We start from the raw sequence: 24523 nt of genomic DNA on the forward strand, positions 1-24523 counted from the left end.
ACAAATAAAATATTCCGCCAAAAAGAAATTCAAAATGGATATTCAGAATGACACATATAGTCTAAGATATAATAAAAAAATATATCTCATAAAGTTATTATACGAATTAATTATATGTGAAAAAAACAAAGATAATTATTTTCCAGATTTTGAAGATGATAAATTTTATAATTATATAGATCATATTTTGAAGCTATTATTTAATTATATATTTGATGTAAACAACGACTATTATACACATGATGTAGATAATAATATTGACATAAATATATCCTCAAGCTCTTCCGATACATCAAGTGATGTTTTTTTATATTCTGAAGAGAAAGAAAAAGAGCTATCAGACTTTTTCAACTTTAAAATAAGCAATACAAATCAAAAAGAAGTTTATCATAATGAAAATGACGTGAAACATGAACTCGATAAATTTGAAGATGCAAAAAATCATATAAATATAATTACTAAAGAAAATACGATTAATGATAATATAAATACTGCCATCAAATGGGATCCAAATTTAAGCATAAATGAAACATATAATCTTAAAGATTATAATGGGAAAAATGTTACTAAAGAAAATGAACAAAATCAATATATTAAATCATTTTTGTCAGAAAATAATAATCATGATAACACCAATAATGATGATTTATCTGATGTACTTTTCAATTATCACTTAAATTGTGATAGAAACACTAAATCTATAAAGGATAATAAAAAAACTCAAAAAGAAATTCTGAGTATATATTACAAGTCCTTTTCTACAATTGTTATTGATATGCTTTTAAACAATAATAAAATTGAGATATCAGACATAATATTATTCTTTATTTTTGATCATGATAAAAATATTGAAGATATAAGCTCTTTTTTTTCAAAAGGTTATTACACCTTTGATAAGATATATTCTTACATCCAACAATGCAAATGTGGGAATAATGTACATTTAAAAAAGGATAAAAGCAAATTCCCTTCCATCGATAATTATTTAAAGTTTAATAATTCCAATGAAAAGAAAGATAGTGATATAAATCCTCAAAATTCTGATATTTATAATGCACAAACAATAAAAATGGACGAAAAATTTATGCAGGTCGAAAATTTGCATACTCTTGAGAGTCAGCCTCAAAATAAATCATTATTTCATACTAAAAATCTAGAAGAGAAATCAATAGGAATAACCAATGAAATAAATAATCACAAATCCTCTATCACTACCAACCATATAAAAAACTTATATGATACAAAATTTCTCAATTGTATACCATTTCTAATATGTGAAAATGAAGAAAAAAACACAGAAGCATTGATAAATGATATGCTAAAAAAATCTGAAATGAATATAGATGTTAAAAATTGTGACATTTTAAAATTAAAAAACATTAAGATAAATGAAAATTCATTCACGATTGAAAATTATGAATTTCAATTAAATAAATCTTCTGTTTTGCTCAATAAATTTATTTTTATATTAAATATACAATTAGAAAAAGAACGACATTTCAAAATTTGCACTGATATATATTTTTTAAAAAACTTAAGCTTAAGTTTTTTAGAAGCATCGAAACCGTGGATTTTTTATTGGTGCATACATACTATTTATATTTTATATAACGATTTTGAAATCGAACAAAAGTTGTGTAAAGAGACATTTAGTATTATAAAAAAAAATGTTTTTTATTATTTAAATAAAATTAAAAATAAAAATGATGGGTTTGGTGGGGGGTTAAATCAGTATACACATATAACAACTACTTATGCTGCAATCTGTGTGTTTATATATTTGAATGATGATGAAAATAATTTTTTAGGTTTTATTGATAAAAAAAAATTGCATTCTTATATTCTTCAGTTGAAATGCAAAGATGGATCTTTCAGATTACACAAAGATGGAGAAATAGATATGAGGGGAACATACTGTGCTATATCAGTATGTTCTATGTGTCATATATTAACTAAAAAAATTAAAAAAAATGTTGCAAAATATATTTTATCATGCCAAAACTATGAAGGAGGATTTACAAGTGAAAAGTTTCAAGAAAGTCATGGTGGATATACATATTGTGCTTTAGCTACTTTATGTATATTAGGAAAAATTAAAAAGGTAAATTTAAATAAATTGATGTTATGGTTAATTAATAAACAAGGGAATTTAGAGGGCGCATTTACAGGAAGAACAAATAAGCTAGTTGACGCATGTTATTCATTTTGGATAGGATCTATCTTCTTTATAATAAATGAGATTTATATACTAAAAAAATTATTCAAGCAAAGTGAAAGCAAACAAAAACCTATTAATAAAAATATCAAAGCTATTGATAATGCTAGTTATGCCAAATCAGATGGATTTAAAGTTTTTGAGAGTGATCATTTGAAGGAAAACTCAAAAAATTTTGAAGGAAATCAAAAATTGAATATATGCCCAACTTCCCCTAAATCAGGTAAACTCCCTATTCTTTCAAATAAAAATATCACATTTACCACTATTGCTTCTCATACTAATAATAACAATAACACCGAAAATAGCATACCACCTCTTGACACTAAAGAAAAAAACACACATATAATTCATGATAAATTAAACACGAGTGTAAAGGATCTATATAATACATCAATGGAATATAAAGAGGATTTATTTTTTAAAAAATGTCAAAACAAATTTGCTGGAAACACAAATATATTATTCAATATGAATTATCTAAGGCTATATCTACTTCTCTGCTCTCAAAGTAATAAGGGAGGAATGAAAGATAAACCAAAGGAAAAAACTGATTATTATCACACATGCTATGCTTTAAGTGGGTTAGCATTAGTAGAAAATTATTTATTAACACATAAACAATATTTTGAAGACACATACAACGTCGAAAATATAAATAAGTTAAACAAAATACACATTTTATACAATATAACTGTTCAAAAGGTTTATAAAAGTTATAACTACTTTTCCCCTGATTTTCCACTAAATGAAAATAAAATTAATCATAAAGTTGGAAAAGGAGCATATTTCTATTTGAAAAATCTTATTTATTAATATTTATATTCGTAAATTTAAAATGTTGTATATGTGTGGATATATGTGGCAATATTCCACATATATATTACATTATTTATGTTAATTTTTTTTACACAAAAAAAAAATTTGTGTGTTGTATGTAATCAATGACATTTTTCATTTTTTACACGTTTTAATATTTATCGTTATAAGTTTGTGTATTGTGTAATACATGATAAATTATATTTTTATATACCATTCCGATAAATAAGCTTTCAATAATTTATTATAATCAACAATTAAAAAATTCAATTACGCATTTTCAGTAAATAGGGAATTACGAAAAAACTTATTTCATATTAATTTCAACTTGTTTTATTTAATAATTAAATTCGTTGAAAATTTATAACTTCGGGGTACGTACAAAAATTATAGGCATTTATATGCATTTATGTAAAAATACACCAATAATTTTAAAGGCTAATTAAAAAAAAAATTATAAAATATAAAATAAAATTCATATATAATTTTCCGTTTTTTTTTAATACTTATTTTCTTTATAATAAAGCTTAATTAAAATTTATTGACAGCCACTAGCTATGCATAGTATATATTTTCTCCAATATGATTATTAATATAATTTTGTGAAAAATATGCAAACTGTGTATAAGTAAAATTACAATTTTTAATGAATATTTTTTGGGATGAATTATCCTTTAAAATATAAAATATGCAAATCGAAAAATTATATTCGTCATAACATTAAAAGTAACTAAAGTAGTAGTAAATAAAGTATTACACTTTTATTTTTTAATTTTTAAATTGAATCGCGTAATGGAAAAGGAACAAAGAAACAATTTTTTCTCTAAATGTTTTAATGCATTTAAAAAAAATTTGGTACCAAACTTTCACATAGCAAGGTATGTTTCCCATTAACAACTAAAAAATATAAGGCAAAAGCATTAGCTATCTACATATATACTATACAAATAAACCTTTACATAAAATACTTTACCATGTTTAGCGTTATGAATGCATATAAGTGTGTATTACTTTCTAGATCGTTTTTTAATTATATACTAAATATTGGTTATAGTGCAACAATTTCGTTTTATCACACCAAAGTAAATATGCATATATATATGTGTGCATGTATTTTTTTTATAGATGTGATGCCCCCAAAATGTGGAGAACTTCAATGGGAGGTACCGACCCTGCAACACCCCAAGCTGAATCATGTATTAACTTTCACAACCATACTGTAACATATATGGTTTTTATTATGTTTACTGTTCTTCTATCATTAAAAAGATAAGAGATACAGCTATATATGTATGCGAAGACAAAAACATAATTAAACAATTACGAGGAAAGAAACCCCCAAAATGGACACATATAATGTATTTAAAAAATATTAGTATGGATATTTTATAGTTTTAATAAAGCATATATATCACTATGTTTTGAAAGTTTCATTTTATATTTATGGAATTAATGTCCAGATTATATATTTTTTCGTCCTTTGTTTTTCCTTTCTTCATTTTTTTTGTGACAAAATGTATATATTCAAAAGTCTGTATAACATTATAGACATTTAAAGTTAAAAAAATGTTCGCATAAAAAACAATAGATTACTATTGATATCAAAAAAAAATATATAATAATATGTGTAATATTAAAAATTAATGCAAATATTAAATGTAAATTAAGAAAGATGTATAGTAAAATGGTAAAAATATTAGATAACACTTCATATAAAATGAAATTGGTAATCTTATTTTTAATAGTGCTGCGATATGTGTTTTTTATCAAAATGTAAAAAAGATACACACTACCAATATAATGCATAAATCGAATAACAAATCATTATACATCCAAGCATATATAGATATAACGGTGGATTTATTTTTTTTCAAAAATAATAAAATAACATAATTTTCGTTAAATAGAAACTTTACTCATATATGTTATTCACAAATTTATTCACATCGTTTTCTTTCCCATTATATATATCTTCTTTTTTATAAATTACAGTTGCTTGCTCATCATAATCAATAATTACCGGTTTGTAAAAAGTCAAGAGTTTATATTTCGCATTTTTATATACTATAACTTTATCTTTTAAATTTTTAGAATAAAAATTAACATTTAAGTCGTAATTGTTAGTAATATCGGATATATCTTTTTCATATTCTTCTCGGCTTTTTCCAAAATGTTTTTTATATTTATTTTCATCATTTTTTGCATCTTTCTTCTTTTTTCTTTTTATATAATTTTTTGAGTTTTTTTTTGTGACATTTTCCTCATTCTTGTTCTTATTATTTTGATCTGTTTCATTTTCATCCTGTACACTTGTACAAGATTCATTAAGCTTGTTTAATTTGTCTCTTTCGGTGCGAGAATTATCTAATATGTGGCAAACACTTTTATCCCGACTATTGCCATTTGAACGATTTTTTGGATTTTGTATTTCTTCACTTTTTTGGGAGTTTCCTTTATTTTTATTGGAAAACTTATTGTGCTCATCACCAAATGAATTACTATTATCTTTTACCATACCATATTTTGTTTTATCAATTTTATTTTCCACATTTAACGAAAACATGTTTTTGTGAAAATCCATATTATCCAATAATAAAATCGTTTCATCATCTAAGTGTATATTATTATTCACACATGTTTTATTATTGTTTTTATTTTTTGAATTTTTATCATAACTAGAATCATTACAATCTGATGAATCTAAAAATGAATCATCAGAATCGGGATTTTCAATTGGACGTAAAATATACCCATAAAAGGTATAAGATGGTCTTGAAACTAGAATTGTTTTTTTGCCAATAAAATGTTCATTGTAGTTTAATAAATTGGTATATGTTTTACTAATTATTAAATCTTTTTTTTTAAGATTTATTTCATCATTCAACAAAACTATATTTGTATACCAACTATCACAAGTACCATATTTTGTACCAAAATGCTCCCCTTTTCTAATTTCCACATCTATTGTAATTAAAAACCCACAAAATGATTCATTTTTGTCTACCTCAAATATTTTACTTCTTTTTTGTATCATTTGGTTAATTAAATTTTCTTCTAAATGTATATATTCTAATTTTCCAAAACTATCATCATTATCTTTATCATTCAAGGTTAAATTAAACCATTCTAACATAATTGATTGTAATAATTTATTTTTAGGACTAATAATTGTTCTTTCTGGGTGTTCTATACTCTTATATATTATATTATCATAATAAGGGAATTTTACAGGACAATAATATGTTGTAACACTATATGGAATACTTTTAATATTCATATTATAGAATTCTTCTGATTTATATAAATTATCATCATCTGCAAAATCTTTATAGCTTATTTTTTTTTGCTCTTTTACTAAATCCTTTTTTATAGAATTGGAATTCCCTTCCTCTTCTTCATTATATTTATTATCTCTTTTTTCACTTTTGCAGGATCCATCATTTATAGACACACTATTATTGTCGCTATGTACATCGTCTTTGTAATTATCCTTTTTGTTATTATTATCATGACCATCATTATTATTGTTATTATTATTTCGCCTTTCCCAATCGATCAAATATTCTTGATATTTTCTGTAAGAAAATATTTTCTTATGTAAATCCAAATATATATCCGCAACTCCTTCTTGAGAAGCAAAATCTCCTATAACTTCACTTATTATTAAATCATAATTAAAATTTTTACAGTAATGTTCATCTAAATTATTTTTAAAAAGATTATGAAAAAAATTTTTTTTTTTTATTCTTTTATTATTAGATTCTTCTTTATATATATAAGCCTTAGAATAACAATTTATAACTCTTATATAATCTTCTAAATTATAACCTTCTATTAATTTTTTGGCTATTTCAGAGGCATCTTTATTCACTTCTAAAGCATCTACATGCTTAGCTCCATTTAAAATGGCATTAATAGATAATAAAGATAAAGGCCCTGTACCAATCTCAATAATATTTTTATTATAAACATAACAGTCTTTATTATTTTCGAAAAAAATATAAGGATTCTTTTTTTCACTATCATTATCTCCATATTTATATAAATGTTCTTTCTCTTTGATATTTAAATTATTTGTATTATTCATGGGGTTTATTATGTCTTTTTTATTTAAACTATTAGAGTTACATGGAACTAAATCATTATTTTTTTTTTCATTCTCAACAATATTTCCATTATGTTCATTTACCCCATTATATCCAGTCCATCTCATTGCAGCTCTGTAATAATGTAATCTATTAAAGTCGTTTAACATAGTTAAATGATTATGTAAATTAAACTGATTACATATAGATAATGTATTTGGTTTTTTCCCATATTTATATTCTGTTTTTGTAGCTATTTTATTTTTAATAAATAAATTAATTTTTTGTTGTAAAGTTAATTCTTCTCCCCATCTATTAATTCTTTTTTTGTTTTCATTATCTATTATTTTGTATGATATATCATTTTCCAAATTTTTTAAAAGCCTTACATATTTTTTCTTCATATTCGTACTATTATTTTCCTTAATATCTTTATTATTTTCATTGTTGTCAATATTTTTCGTAATATTTTTTTCTTTTATGTCTTTTTCTTTGTTATCATTATTTTCTTCATCTTTCTCATAAAAAATTTCATCATTATGTGTGTCGCATATATCTTTTTCATTCGCCTCATTAAGTGGTTTGATCGAATCGTCATTATTCATAAAACTAGGACATGTTTTTTTCGTCTTCAATTTCGTTCCAGGATATTTTTCACATGAATCATTATCACATTCATTATCTTTAGTAATTTCGAAATTCAAATTTCTTTTTCTACTTTGTCTTTTATATTCATTTTCTTCAGTAGATGTTCCTTTCATATCATATTCTTCCTGTTCGCTATATATTGCATCATTAGTTTCCCTTTCAGATAAATCACTACCCTTAGATAAATGTTCTTTATTTAATTGTATTTCATTTTCTTTATCATTTTCATTTAAATCTGAAATATTATTTGTATTCCCCCCATGCTTTTTTAGTGTAGTATCCTTCAAATATTCATTTACATTCTTATTATTTACATCTGTACATTCCATTTCTTTGGTATTATTATATATATTATTAACTCCTTTATAATTCGTTTCAATTATATCAACTCTTTTGTGTAATGCAATTTTATTCACTTTTTTTCATAAAACCCTTTTTCTATCATCTAATTCATATAATATCCAACTCTCCCAATTTATTTTTCATATCAACACTGCACAGTACATTTATTTTTATTATCTCTGTGATATGTAATATATTTATAAATGTTACTCTTTTTTTTCCATCACCAATCTAAATAAAGTGATATTTCGGCTATATTCATCGATCAATTACATATAGTTACAGTTGTAAATATTTCCATACATATTTTGTACAATAAAATATCATTAAAAATTTTTATAATATACAATCATGAATATATTTATTTATTTTAAGTTTTATTTTTGTATCGAGTATCATAATATGCTCTTATGAAATTATTATAGTACACACTTGGTGTAATATATATATTTATTTGATTTAATCACACAAAAAAATATAATATATAACCGCATATAAAACTTACATCCATATTTTTTCGTTTTTATGGTTGCATATTGTGTAAATTCATTCTTTATTTTTGAATAAAAGCCTTTTTTGACTACATAAAAAATACCAGTTGTGTTTAAGCGCAGTTAATATATCACTCATGTAGTATTACATGTGTTATATGTGCACATATTATAAATGCATATTTGTTCAAAAATATATATGCTTTGAACACAAATAAAAATATGAGTAGCTATATTTCATGTAACGATACGTGTAGTCCTTAAAATTTCGAAACTAGCAAAGGAAATTTCTTTCATAGTTTTCATTTATGTGTCATTTTATGTAATTGGAACTAATATTTTGTGTAAATTGCACTTTTATTAAAACACAAGAAAAATCAAAAACATAAAGGTGATGTAAAAAATAATAATCAATTAATAAAATCCTTCCATTACATATATTGTACATTAATAATAAATTTTATTATTACAAGCAAATATTTTTTTATAACAATATAACCATAAAATCGAATGCTTCCTGTTTTTTGTCATACGGTATCTTATTTTTTAATTTCGTGCCTTAAAATATGCATTTTAAACCTTTATATGCATTTAAGTATGTGTGTATATATTATATATATTTTTTTACAAGATATACATTTAAGCATACTTCGAAAAACCACATACATATTATATTATTATATAATTTTTTTGTTTTGTTTTTATATTTTACATTTTAATTTATTAATGTAATTCTTGCGAATAATTTTAATACTTTTTTATTATAATATATTTCCCAAATTTGTCAGTGATATAATCTAATTTGGTTCGTTTAAAGAAATGAAAAGCAACAAGGGAAATCTTTAATTTGTATATTAAAATGTGTAATTTTTTGCTACTATGAGTTTTATATTATAATTATGTATATTTGCCAGGAATTACATAAATGAATAAAAAAATTAGATTGAAAATATCATCTATTATGAGTTATATAAAGACAGTATAAATATATTATGTATTATTCTCTCTGTATCCTAGTTTATATACATTTTGAAATAGACAATAATTCTCTATTTTAAAACACCCCACAAAAAAAATTATAAAAAGTATAGGCAACTAAGCATAAAAATTTCGAAATAACAAAACAGGAGAAAAAGTTAATAATGAAACTAAAAATGATAATGCTACAATATATAAATGCACATTGCACAAAAACAAATTAATAAAAATAATAAATACAAATTGTCATAAAAATTTGAATTTCAACAAAATAGTGTAAATAAAATCGACCCACAGAACGGACAAAACACAGCATCCAATATAAAGATTCATTATAAAAAATATTGTATAGGCTTATGTGAAGCTAACACTGTTTATAAACTGGAAAAAGAACGAAACATACAAATGTATGAGTAAACAAAAACAACTTTACAAACAAATAAATTCAAATAACATTATAAAACATAGCATCATTTTTAAATGCTAAGAATGAAAAAAAATATTTTGTAAATATTGCACACGTAAATAGTAGGCTTTTATAAATTTTAAGAATATGATATTGAATATTTGTTAAAAACAAAATTTAAAAATGTTTCCATACACATATTTTTTATAGCAGGGTTGATATTAATTTGAACATATCCATACAAATTGTATATATTACTACAAACATTTTTGTGCCATGTATAATTATGTTTTTTTTTCTCTTCTATATTTGTTGGGTTATAATTATGATTTATTCGATTGTTTTCTTCTTTTAAATGCTCATTTATTATTTGTACCTTTTCCTGGTCATCTTTAGTACTATTTTTTGGTAAATTTATAATATGACCTTTATTTCCTTTTTTCAAATAATTATTATTATCTTGATCATTCTCTCCTTTCTTTTTAATACTCTTGCCATCTTTTTTGATATTATTTACGCTCTTAACATTAGTTTCATTTCCACTTATATTATTTTCTCCATTGTTTAATTCATCATAAAGTATACAGTTATAAGGTTGTATACCATTACAAGTGTAATCGTGGCTAATATATGGGAATATTAAAAGGGCTATTTGTTGCATTAATAAAAAAAAATCAATCAGTGTTAAACCTTGATTTTTGTTAATATATTTGCTAAAAAACACTTGTCTCGTATATAAGTATTCCAAATCATAGATATTCATTTTTTTTTTTTTTTTGTTCTTATACTTCATGCTGTTATGTCCAATCATATTGAAATTTATCAAATTTGTTGAAGTTGAGACTAAAGAAAATGGGCAAAATATAGACGAATAATAAGTGTTATCATTATTATTATTGTTGACAGTACTACTTTGATTATTATTATCACTGATGAAACTATTATGGTTGCTACTTCTTTTGTTGTTTTTGGTTTTCTTATTTGTGTTATTTTTCTTACAACCAATTTTTTCACAATTTTTTGTTGATTTATTATTTTTTGTCAAAATTTCTCTCTTAGAACGTAATAAAGAAATTTTGCTTGTTTTCGTTTCTTCCTTTTTGCAATTTTGTTTATAATCATATTCTACTGGATTATCATTTTCATCATCGTTTGGATTAGAAAGACAGGAATTATTTGAACTATTTTTCTGAATATTAAAATGTTCATCTTGCTCTTTTTCTTTTTTCAATTTATCTACATCTGTATTTTTACTTTTAAAAATTTTACTAACAATTTGGTACATTTCATTTTCATGAGAACTTTTATTTCCTTCGAATAAACTATTGAACGTACTTGCAGGTATTTCGATGTTTTCAATTATTTTATTTATTTTAATATCTGCACACATACATAGAAAGGTATTTTTATCAATATAGTATTCAACTCTTTTATTGCATTTTTTTGCGTTATTGTCATATTTTTTTAAAATAAAATCAAATAGCATGTAACAATCATTATATAATTTCATTTCTTTATAATAACTACTTGTTTCTTTTTTTAAATTTATATATATATTTTTTTCTAATATATTGTTTTTCAAAGGATGCAAAATATCTTTTCGAACTTTTGTATATGTTTTTTTAAAATCTAGTGGTACGTTCTTATTATACATTTCATCAAAATTGCGTATCTCATTATTATTAATATATCTTATTCCAAGAACATTTAAGCAATTCATATATTTATATAAACTACTTCTTATCATAATAAAATTTTCTATCTTCTTTTTATATATACTATCACTAATATTTCTATAAATAGATTTACACATTTCAATATCATTATTTAAAAATTTATCTAACTGTATATCTTCTTGATTATCAATTTGTACATATGTTTCATTATTTAAAATATTCGACTCAATTAATGCATCTTTTTTAACCATTTTCTCAGAATCTAGTTTCTCATGATCAACACTGGTATAACTAGCACCCGAATTATTTATCATGTCATCTGATAAGTTGCCCGTTATATCTCCATTTACACTATTTTCCATGATTTCATTATTTTCAACTTCGTCGGAATTGTTTCGACATGCATGAATTTCATTAATACAAAAACAACTATTACTATAATTATTATACAAATTATCACCACTATTATCATCTCTTTTTATTTCTTTAGATATGGCTATATTATTATTACTATTTTCTTTGCAATTATGTTGACTTAATTTACCCTCACTTGAATTTATTATTTTACCATGTTGTTCTCTATTATCATCCGAAAATTTTATAGTATAATTATCTTTATTGTATTCTTCTGTTCTATCATGACTATTATTTTTATCTTTTATTTGTGTTTTTATGCAACCAATACTTTTTCTTAAAATATTGTCTCTATCACAACCCTCATCATTAATGATGCTTTCATTATCATTCTTATTCTTATCCCATCCATTTTCTATCTGTTCAGTTTTGTTCAATTCATTAGTCTTTATTATTTTACTATCTTCATATCCTTTTTTGCCTACTTCTCTTTTTTCTCCCACATTTACCATTTCTGTCTTATCCTCTTTTATCAAATTTTCATTTCTATTCAAATCATTTTTAACATTACTTGACAAGCTAAAACTATCAATGTCATTTTCATCTACACATGTTTCAACATTGCTCATGATTTCCTTTTTTAAAAATAATTTTTTTTTTTTTTTTGAACCATTTTTTTTTTTAATAAAATTATTAATATCAATATTAGTTAAATTTCTATTTTCTAATCGACTATTTGCATTTTCAACTTCCAGATTATCTCTATTGCTATTTGATATAATCGAGTATTCACTTTTTATGCAACTTTTCCCAAGAATAGGAAAATGCTTGGTTGTGCTTATTTCACTTTTTAAAATTCCAGAGTTATTATTATTTTTTTTTTTATTACTTCGTGCCAAAAGAAATTTAAATTTTTCTTTATGAGAATAATTATTTATTACCTTATTATCATACCGTTTTTTATTTTCAGTTAGCCCTTTTATTATTTTATCATGGAAACTAAATATACTATTATTAGGTAAACTATTTTGTGGGTTCACTTTTACCCCACGTTTTTTATTGTTACTACCATTATTGTTGAATGTAATGTTCTGTTTGCCTTTTTTCTCTACTTTATTATTATTATTATTATTGGTAGAAATAGTTGAAATTGTATTTCCAGCATTTGTAATCCCTTTTTTACTTCTTTTCCTTAAATATTTTTGATAAATTTTTTTGTATATTATTAAAAACATCTCACTTATTACAGGCTCCTTTACATATCTGTCAAACATACTTTCTAATTGTATTTCAAAATTTGCATATCCTGGGTCTATATAATCTATTCTTAAAGAAGGATTTGAATTAACTTCCAATAACCACGCTTTTCCATTAGCGTCTAAAAGTATATCCAATCCAATTAATTGGTAGAAATAAAAATTGTTATTAAAATTATTTTTAATTTTCTCCTTAATATATGAATATATTGCTAATGAAGTTAAACATGTTATTTTTTTTATTTGTTTCCATATATCATCTATATCATAACCATTATTTTTTAAGTATATAAATACATCACTTAACAGTTGTTTATTGTTGTTTTTATCATGTATATTCTTTTTTCTTACATATTTATCATTATCTTTATTTATGCTATAATTTGTTAAATGCACAAATGTATTACAAATGTATTGTTTCTTTTTTTTATATTCTTCTGTGCACAACCTTGCAAATCCAACTCTAGATATATATATTTTGGGATAATTTTTTCCTGGCAATAATAAAATATATATACGAAAGTCAAATTTCTTTTTATACATCAATAATGGATTGTCTATGTACCTTTGTATTATATAACAATTGTGTCCATTTAATATATTGATATTAATATCACTATATTTATTGATTATTTTAACCCCTATTCCCATACTTCCACAATCTGGTTTCATAATATAATAATCTTTATTATTCCCATTCAAAATATATTTTATAATTTCTTTATTTTCAGGTAATACAAATGTATTAGGATAAAAATCATATAAACTTGGAAAAATAAGTGATAAATGAGACAATAAAAATGTAAGTGCCTTTTTTTTAGTATACATATATAAAGATGGTATTCTATTTATTATTTTTTTCTTTTTCATATAATTATAATGATCAAAATCATTTATATTATATCCTATCCAATATAATATTCCTTTATTTGTATTATCAATACATTTTTTCCAATTTAATTTATTAATACATGTGTGTATTAATACTCTTTCATATCTAGCTAATTTTGTATTCATTGTTATATTTTTCATTTTCAATAGTTTGCTCTTACTGTTTAATTTAACTATATTATCTTTATTCCAAGGAAAATTATTTTTTTTTTTTACCGAGTTTATTTTTATATCCTTTTTAGAACATATTTTGTCTGACACTTCCCCATTTATATTTTCGATACTTACATCATTTGTGGATAAAAATATATTGCCACATTTGTTTCTATCGCTACTACTGTAGTTATATACGTCATTTTCATCTGATTGGTTACTATCGCTATTATTTCCGTCGCTATCTTTACCAGTTTTGTCAATTTCGCTACCACTATTACTACTACTATCATTACTATCACAACTGCAACTATCATTTTTAATATTCTCCATATATTTACCATTAAACTTTTTATTGTATTCTAAAATATCATTTCCGTTTTCATTTTTTCTATTTTTATAAAAATTCTCCATATTACTATTCTTTGGATAATTCTCTTTATAATCTAATGAAGAACTATATCCGCTTATATTATTATTTGTTTGCTTATTAAAAATTGTCTCTTTTTTTTTTATTTCTATATTTTTCTCCAAACATATGTTATTTTCGTTGCTTTTATTTTGCACCTCCTTAATTAAAATATTCTCATTTTTTTTATATATTATTTCTTCAGAATAGGAAATACACTTCACATTAATAATATCACTTTCATGTTCTGCTTTATTGTTGTCGATGCTAGATGTGTATAATTCATCATTAAATGGGTAATTAAACTTTTTGTTTAAAATTATCATATTTTTACCTTTTTCGCTTTCCAATTCATTCCCGTTATTTTCAATTTCGTTTTCTTCTTTTTCACCTTCTTCTGCTTCTTTAGGATTCTCTATTTCTGTATTTATGTTTCTTAAACTATTTTTATTTGCTCCCTTTAGATACAAATCATAATTATTTTCATTTGAGGGCCATTTATTAATTTTTAGTTTTCCTTTTTTATTATTTTTCGAATTTTCGATTGCTTCCATGTTATTTAAATGATAATTATAGGAATCGGTTAGTGGCATTTTGCTATTTTTCTTTATTTGACTAATATTAAAATTTGTTTCCTCTTTTGTACCTATAGAATATTTTTCATTTTGGCAATCATTTAATCCTGTATTACATAATTTGTCTCCATTATTAGTTTCATTACATGATAATTTTTTATTTTTTATAATTTTATCAATATCAACATTATTATTATGGCATATATTTATGCTGTCATTTTCTAGAAAGACATTATTTTGGGTTGAGCCAGTTTCAATAATTTTATCTTTGCCCATTACCGTACCATTTATTTCATATTCATCATACCCATCCATTTCAATATTTTGATTTTCCTTCCCTTCGTTTTTAATTTTATTAATATCTCCATTGTACACAAAATTTTTATCATAATTTAGATGCAATAATTCATGTGTATTTTCCTTTAATCTAAGACTATCATCTATTACCTTATAAATATTCTCTTCATTATTATTTTTTATTAATCCCTTATAGTTTCCATTAGAATAATTAATATTATTAGCACATGCAATATGCCTTATATCTTTATTATTATCATAATTTATAGAATTCCATTTATTGTATGGTTGTGATTCTAATATACTTAAATTTGTTGTATTATAATTTATATAAGGGTTATTCAATTCTTTCCTATTTAAATGAGACTGTTTTATTCCAATAATATCAGCATTAGGTTTATTAGTAGTTTTTTTTTGGTAACCTTTGAATTTATCTGATACATTTATTGTGTTATGATTTACATTTCCAATATTATAGTTAATTTTATTATAATTTTCATCTATGTTATTATATACATGGGGAGCGCTTATAAAACTACGATTATCTTGTGGTTTTACAAAATTCATAGAGGGGTTCATTAAATATACCCCTTTATTGCTATCATAATAATAACCTTTAAGATGTGCATTATCTTCAGTACGATGAAAATTAGGTTTATAATTTTGCTTTATGTTTTGCTCATTACAATTAGCTGGAATATGCTGAATATTCAAATAATCTTTTACTTTAATAAATTCATTATTTGGCTTATTCGCATCATTTTCTCCGTTGTAATTAATTTTCTTAACATCATCCTTACTCACACTTTTATTTTCATACCCATTCATATTTTCATTTTTCACACCATCGTTGCAGTTTTCTTTGTAAAAGTTATTATTTAAATTTTCTCTCTTTTCGTAAGCATTGCTATTATTTACTTCCTGATTTAATTTGCCAGTTTTATAGTAATTATTGTAATTATAATTACCATTTATTTTATCGACAAAAGTAGAGTAAGTATAACAATGTTGCATATCCAAATTTTGAGAACGTTTACTAACTTCTATATTACCATTTTTTAAGTCTCGATTTCCACAACCTACATAATTTTTACATAAGGAATTTTTTTCGGCATCATTTCCATGGTAATGCATATTTGAGGTGAAATTTTTACAATCTTTTGATTTTAAATTATCAGACAATAAAACTGTATGATTCAATTCATTTGCATTGCTAATATACTTACCTTTACTAGTTCTATCATTAATAATATCATTATTTATTCGTTTATCTATATTTTCTTTCTTATTTTCCTTATTTTTTCCTGAATTTCTTTCATCAATTATATCATTTTTTTCGTTTTTTTTGTCGATATTTTTTTTCTCGTTTAATATTTCCATAACACTACTGTTGTTACACTTTATTTTGTCATTTTCTATTTCTTCAGCTTCATATAAATTATTCAAATGTGGTACATTAATATTTGTTAAATTATTAACATAAATTATTTCATCTTTTATTGGCTCAATATACAGCATCTTCTTATTTGTAAATCCACCTTTAAATTTACTACTTTTATCAATCTGATTGTTAAAAAAATTACTCGTATTTATTTTATTAAAATTCTTATTATCATTCTCATTTAATATGCTATTTCCCGCATGCTTCATTAACAAATTACCTCTAGGTAATTGATTTTTATCACCATATATATTACCACATTTCATATTACTAACATTTGCTGCATGACTTTCATTTCCGTTATTTGATATAATACCACAACTGTTTTTTTCATTGACATTATTTTTTATGTTTCTTCTATTTTCTATATCATAGTTTTTTAATCCGTTCCTAACTACATGCATATCTTCTCCAGTTTCTTTGGCTAAAGAGTTTTTTAAATTTTGATCATTAATAGTCGTTGCTAAGCAATTTTTATTACTTTTTTCCGTTTCCATAACTTTCATATTTCTATTATTTTTATGTGAAATAGTTCTAATAAGAAAATTACGGTTTTCATTTAAACTAGACTTATCAGAATTTGGCTCCAAAATATTTTCTTTCGTTTTCATAATTTGTACTGGGGATGTATTATTGGGAATTATGTTACTACATTGTTTTCTTTCAAATGAATTTTTAATACTACCATTTTTATCATGGTAAATGCTTTTTTCGCCATTTTCCCTTTTTGCAATATCAACTAAATTTTTGTTTGATTGATCTATGTAGTATAAACTATTTACATTCATGTTTGGATCTCCATTTTTTATTTCATTATGATTAATTTGGCTTAATGATCTACTTGTTTTTCCATTTTTCATAAGATTATTATACACTTCTTCATTTTTCTTTACAACATAAACACGAGGTAATACACCCATTGTATTCTTTTCAAAATTATTGTTCCCAATTTTATGTTCATTATTTTTTTTTATAATAGACATATTATTTCCATCAGTATGATATTCATTGCCATATTTGTTCCTATTATTGTCACGATACAATCCTCCCTTTTGTGGTAATTGCCTAGTTAAATTTGTATTATTTCCTAATAAATAATTGTTTCCAATATATTTCTGTTTAATGTTTATAATATTTTCTTCTGCATTCTTTATTGCATTTCGAAAATGCTCTTTTTCTATAGGACAATTATATGAATTATACTCATTTGCTGAATGGATATTTCCCCCATATTTTCCATTTTGAACAGTATAAGGATTATTCAAATGGTATGAATTGCTTATGCAATAAGGATTATTATATACACTATTAATGCTCTTTACATATCTGCTATCATAATTATTTTTCATTAATCCATGAACCGAACTAACTTTTTTGTCATGCTTCATAGAACTATTATTAGTAATATGACTAAAATTGTTTACCTCATTTAATAATAATATATTTCCATTTCCATTTATATTTTGTATCACCGTTTTGCTCATTTCAATATTATTTTCTTTTATGTTTTTTAATTCGCTACTCTTAACTTCATCAGTAGAATTGTTCTTTAACATTGTGGACATAATAACGTTTGATAGTTCTCCATTTTTTTGCGAATTATTTACATCATTGTTATTCTTGTTTATAAACAGTTTACTAAACTTATTCATATTTCTCAGAAATTATTACATATACGCACATGTATATGTAACGTATTTTAGTTAAAACAAACAAAATGCCTCAAATATAATAACAACAAATAAAAATAATGTGTATATATGTTCATATGTTTGTAGAATACGTGTTTATATTTTAATATTTTGGGTTTTTTTACTCATTTCATATCCATAAAAAAAAACAAAAAAAAAAATACATACACACAATAAAGCTTAAGAAAAAATTGTATCTCTTTTAATAGGCACTAGTATCCTTATTTATTTGAGATATTTGAATTCATATTTTGATTAGAAAAATATATAATATTTAACAAACAATATTTATAATATGCAAATAAGTGCCTTTTTAAATTAAAAGTACCGAAAGTTTAATCTCAATTTTTATTAGGTATACGAAATAAACTAAAAAATAACAATATTATAAACACACATAGAATATGCATTATATAAATCAAGTAGTAAGATCATAAAAAATAGAATTATACACAATTAAACAACGAAATACTATTAAATGTGTACAAGCCTAATTATGAAACGAAAAAATACGTTACTACTTTTTACTTTAATTTATATATATGCATATATATTTTTTGAGGTATAATAATTATTTTTTAAAATATTATTTTAAATTAAATTTTCCATTCATATTTTTTTACATAAGTAAACATATATTTTTAATATAAACAAAAAAGACGCGTCTTTTAAGTCACATATTATCTCATATTAATGGAACAAACCTACATATAACAATAAAAAAAAATTATAAAATAAAAGGAGAAAATGCAATCTAGTTAATAGCCTCATAACTACTGATTATTTATAGACCTTTATAATTTATTTTTAATGTCACATTTTAATTGCTTGTCATATACATATAAAATACTTATAATACGTAGAAATCACAAGGAGATAAAAATTGTAAGAAAATGGCATGCAGACGTGTACATACAACATTTTTTTTTAGTAAAATATGAGAAAACACAAACAAATATAGCCATTTCATTCATTTCAATAATATACATTCACAAATTTAATAAATATATTTATATTTATATCTATATATAATAAACCATTTTTACCACATACATAAAATTATATTTACATTTATCAAAAAATAGTAGAGTCAACAAAAAATAGGCCAAGCATACAATTTAAGAACAAAATTGTACATAAATAAATTTTAATCTATAATAAAGAAAAAAATAGAAACATGGTTGTGAAAATAAATTAGCATCACCCTAAATACGAGTAATACCATAAAAAATTATATACATATATATACCTTATAAATCAACCATTAAATAAACGAAACGATAAGCCTGCATTTTAGTGCAAAGATACCAAATAAATATGTCCCAAAAACTATCTCCCTTAAATATAGACCATTCTATATCTATATATAATGATATATGTAATGCATTATTCTAAGCCCTTAAAAAAAAGGAGTGTTTATTATTTGTTTATAACTTTTGACTGTTGCATTGTTATTTTGTTGCGTATTTCCATAAAATGACATAGATTAATAAATCCTGCATAATATTTTTATAGACTTTTTTCATCATGCATTATTTACAAAATAAAAAGTATTCATCAATATTTGTATAATCGTATTGATATTAGCGACAATTGCATATACACCGCTATTTATTAATATATTCATACTTCCATGTCATAATGAAAGTTTATTTAATATTCATCATAATTTTTTAAAAAATAAGGTATTATATATTTCAATTAATTTATAGTTTTCGAAAATATACTTTTTTTATGTATGTGAAGGTGCTAAGATATTTTATTTTTATTAATTTTGATGTTTAAGATTTTCTTCATATTCATATAATATATACGTATAGAAAGAGAGGGAGACATACATCCATTTGCACACCATACATATTTCCGTTATTTTTCATTTTATTGCATATTTCTTTATAATTAAAAAAGCATATAAACATAAAAAGAAATATGTGCTTACAAAAGATTCACATATATTATTTTTTCCCTATGCATAAATAAAAATGTAATATTTAATATAATTATTTTTTTTTAAGACACATAAATTCTTCATCTTAATAATGAAGTTTAATCGCCTTATGAGAATTTCTTTTCAATAGTACACAACAATATTGTAATGTGTGTTTTATTTGATTACTTATTTTTGTATTATAAAAATGCTTTTTTTCCAATTTGAGGAGAATATTCGTGATTAAAATAAATATATTATTTAATGCATAAAAATGCGATAAAAAATTGGTAACAATAGAGGAATATATTTAACTTATACATATTATACTTTCTATTGAATCTCAAAAAGATAGTACAAAGACACAAAACATATATATAAGTATAAAATGTAAATAATATATGAATAAAAATACGAAATTTCTATGTTCAATTTATCTCATTCAATATTATATAAAATATTAAGGTATACATGTATATATATCTATACATACTCAAAATAAACACAAATAAGTGCTGAATTTTCTTAAGATTAATTAATATATTTGAACTACTCTAGAATGAAGTCAAAAATTATTAATTCTTTAACGACATTATTTAATAACGAATTGAAAGAAAATTTACTAAAATCAAGAAACAAGGAAGAAATTTCTAATACCGTTTCGAATCTTATTAAAAATAATATAAAAGGTAAAAATATATATATATATATATATATATATAATAACAATAAAAGGATGATAGCCACATAATTTTATCCTATAAACATATTTCAAATAAAATTACATGTTGCTTGCTAATTTATTACATTAATAATTCAGGCATAACAGCAAATACATACAAAGTCGTCATTGAGATACTTCTTAACGAAAATAAAGGGCAAGGCATTAAGTGTGTATTATAATATATATTTATTTATCCAATATACTCAATTTTTATTTATTATATAATTTAAGCATGAAAAATGTAACAATTTTACAAGCAATATAAAAATATTAAGAAATTAATTTAAGAGATCATTTATATTTTCTTATGCCTTATCATTTCAGTGTTAATACAAGACTTTTTTACAATAATCAGTCTGATTTTTTTTTTAAAAAATTCATTGAGAATGTAATAATTTAAATAAAATGAAAAATAATGTTCATCAAAAGTTCATTTCATAAAAATAATAGCATATATGCTTACACAATTTATGCACTAAAAATTGTATATTATATCTTATACCAAATATACATGTTCTTAACAAAACGACAAATTTTGTGCGGATATATGCCAAAGTGTAACATAATGAAACTATACATAAGTTTATTTTTTCAAGTTACAAAAAAATTTTATTTTTTTAAAATTATTAAATTTTCATTGAGGAATACATATATATGTTTTTTATTTCTAATGTTTTCCAGGAGACACATTATTGTTTTATAGTTGTTTATCTAATTCACGTATAAAGTAATATGAGAGAATAATAAAACTCCCTATTCTCATATATACATTTGTTAAAAGGACGAAAATTTGGGAAATCCCCGTATAATACCCTATTCGGTTTATTTTTAAAATATTAATTCATCAAAATTATTGGTCATTTTTTGAGCATATACATATGTAAATTTGTGTAAATGCAGCACATGAAATTAATAAATTCCAAAAAATGCGTTGCAATATCATATTTTTATTCTACAACTTTGAATATTCAACTTCAATATTTTAACATGCTTTAATTGATTTTATATTTTTTTTACTCATTCAAATGTATATATACATACATACCTTCATGCACCCATATCAACTTTTATAATGATGTATGTGCAATATCTACTAATTATAAACCATATATAATGTTTTACCATGTACAAGTATAATTATTTATATATACACCAAAATTTTATTATAAACTTATTAAAAAAAATTATATCACCCTTTTAACATGAGCGTTATTATGATATAACGCATGTAGGACTTATTCATGGAAATTGTTTTCTTCTTCACAATTTTTATTATTAAATTATATAAAAAATAAACAAAAGGAAAATATCAACATGATTTGCAGGATAACAAAATAATCGCATTCACTATTTTTATTTTTTTTTAAAGAATATCACAAGGAATACATTCCATTTGAATAGATCTACTGATATAAATGGTGTAATTTAATTAATATAATAACAATGTCACATTCCCCATTTTAACACAACAATTTAAAAAAATATATATTTACGGGTTTATATAAATTTGGAAAATATCAAAAACATAAGAAAAAAAAAAAAAAGTTATACACCATATTACATTCCTATTAAATAACATTTTTGTCTGCATAAAAAATAATTGCATGCTTAATAAAAATTAACATATTATATATAATAGCTTTCTTTGAAATTCAATACTTTTTATTTTTTTATTTTTTTATTAATTGGTATGAAAATTAAAAAAATCCCATTTATTTACATATTAATTATGTTTACGCTATTTTCATGCATATATAAGGGGGCACACCGCTGTTTTTTTTTTAAATAAAAGTATACACAATATAAAGGAACACTTGAAAAAAAAATATAATATATAACTTCAAAAGACAAAAAATAAATAGGTAATATTGCAATTATAGATCAAAAAGCTATTATTTTTTGATCTTATTTTATATTTTTTTGTGCTGCAAGAATTGTTCTTTTATATATGTATAGAAAATGATAATTATATAAATTAACTTCACAAAAAATTAATGAAATTTTCACATTATATTTCTTTTACTGAACTTTTTATTCATTTAAAATACATTTTATTCCTGAATTTTTATCAATAATTTTTACATGGATGATATAAACATTTTCCACCACTTCATTCCATTACATAAATATATATCGATTATGCATACATGCATAGAATCGTTTTCTCCTTTAGTGAATTACATATACTTATAACTGAAACTGTTAACACATAAAAAAATATTAAAAGGATAATGCCAATATAAAAATTCATGCAAAAATCGTTCAAAAATAATTAAATAAATTATGAACCCATGTAAATTATATTTTATAAAATGCTATTTCTTTCTATACATCTGTATAATTATGATATACGCATAAAGCTTCGAAAGCAAATTAATAAGAAGGAATGTATAAAAGACGAAAAAGGCATCATAAAAAATATACATGCAGGTCTCTTTGCATGTGGCATTATTAAGTGATAACATTTATTTTTATAAAAAAGGAGCAAATAATAAAAACAACGGCACACAAAAAATTAAATGCATATATATAGAAAGGGGAAAAAAAAGAAAAAAATATAGATACATGCATAAAACCAAAGGTTATAAACATAAGAGAAGTAATTTTTTTTGTGTTTAATGCAAAACTTATTTTTATATTTTATATTAACTTAAATATCTTCAATACCCTTTTTAAAAAAATTAAGTGGTCTCATTTTCACATGCATATAAAAAAACGTATTTTTATTTTATTTTCGCTATATACTAGATTAAACCTAAATAAATTTTTAGTAAAGTCTTAATGCACCTATATAAAAATGTATATGGGCATTTTTCTTTCTTCTGTAATTATATATACATTCCCAGAATTTTTTTTCTCTTTTTGGGAGTCAAAAACGGTATGCAAAGCTAAATAAGCATGTGCAATGTGAAAATGATAATGCTCGATAAGAAAACATTAAATTTCATGAAATTGTCTTTACACAATTATTTATCCATAAATATTTATATATTTCATTAATAGCAAAATTACAGTTTCAATATATGTGTATCTTAAGTATTCTACAATATAACTTTTGTATGTATGCATGTATGTAAGAATATATATATATATATTCATATAGAAAAATACTCATTTTTTTTGCTTAAAAAAAGTGATATGGATA

General features: G+C 22.6%; 5 protein-coding genes across 5 annotated transcripts; 3 read left to right on the forward strand and 2 right to left on the reverse strand.

Moving 5' to 3' along the window:
* Window positions 1-34: 34 nt before the first annotated feature.
* On the forward strand, window positions 35-3031 carry PY17X_0903000 (uncharacterized protein; the record flags this gene model as incomplete). Its single annotated transcript, XM_725194.1, has 1 exon — window positions 35-3031. The coding sequence occupies one exon, from the start codon at window positions 35-37 to the stop codon at window positions 3029-3031; it is 2997 nt and encodes a 998-aa protein (XP_730287.1).
* A 795-nt stretch (window positions 3032-3826) lies between these two features.
* Window positions 3827-4307, forward strand: PY17X_0903100 (conserved Plasmodium protein, unknown function; the record flags this gene model as incomplete). The annotated part of the gene is made up of 2 exons (XM_725195.1): window positions 3827-3912; window positions 4160-4307. The coding sequence occupies 2 exons, from the start codon at window positions 3827-3829 to the stop codon at window positions 4305-4307; spliced, it is 234 nt and encodes a 77-aa protein (XP_730288.1).
* A 639-nt stretch (window positions 4308-4946) lies between these two features.
* On the reverse strand, window positions 4947-8096 carry PY17X_0903200 (conserved Plasmodium protein, unknown function; the record flags this gene model as incomplete). Its single annotated transcript, XM_725196.2, has 1 exon — window positions 4947-8096. One exon carries the CDS (start codon window positions 8094-8096, stop codon window positions 4947-4949), a length of 3150 nt encoding a protein of 1049 aa, XP_730289.2.
* A 2027-nt stretch (window positions 8097-10123) lies between these two features.
* PY17X_0903300 (tubulin-tyrosine ligase) lies at window positions 10124-18688 on the reverse strand (the record flags this gene model as incomplete). Its single annotated transcript, XM_725197.2, has 1 exon — window positions 10124-18688. One exon carries the CDS (start codon window positions 18686-18688, stop codon window positions 10124-10126), a length of 8565 nt encoding a protein of 2854 aa, XP_730290.2.
* A 2525-nt stretch (window positions 18689-21213) lies between these two features.
* PY17X_0903400 (dynein light chain, putative) lies at window positions 21214-22104 on the forward strand (the record flags this gene model as incomplete). Its single annotated transcript, XM_022955885.1, has 4 exons — window positions 21214-21343; window positions 21475-21544; window positions 21703-21766; window positions 22060-22104. The coding sequence occupies 4 exons, from the start codon at window positions 21214-21216 to the stop codon at window positions 22102-22104; spliced, it is 309 nt and encodes a 102-aa protein (XP_022812105.1).
* Between the last annotated feature and the right edge of the window lie 2419 nt (window positions 22105-24523).

The sequence above is a fragment of the Plasmodium yoelii genome (assembly GCF_900002385.2).
Source record: "Plasmodium yoelii strain 17X genome assembly, chromosome: 9".
In the NCBI taxonomy this organism is placed as follows: domain Eukaryota; phylum Apicomplexa; class Aconoidasida; order Haemosporida; family Plasmodiidae; genus Plasmodium; species Plasmodium yoelii.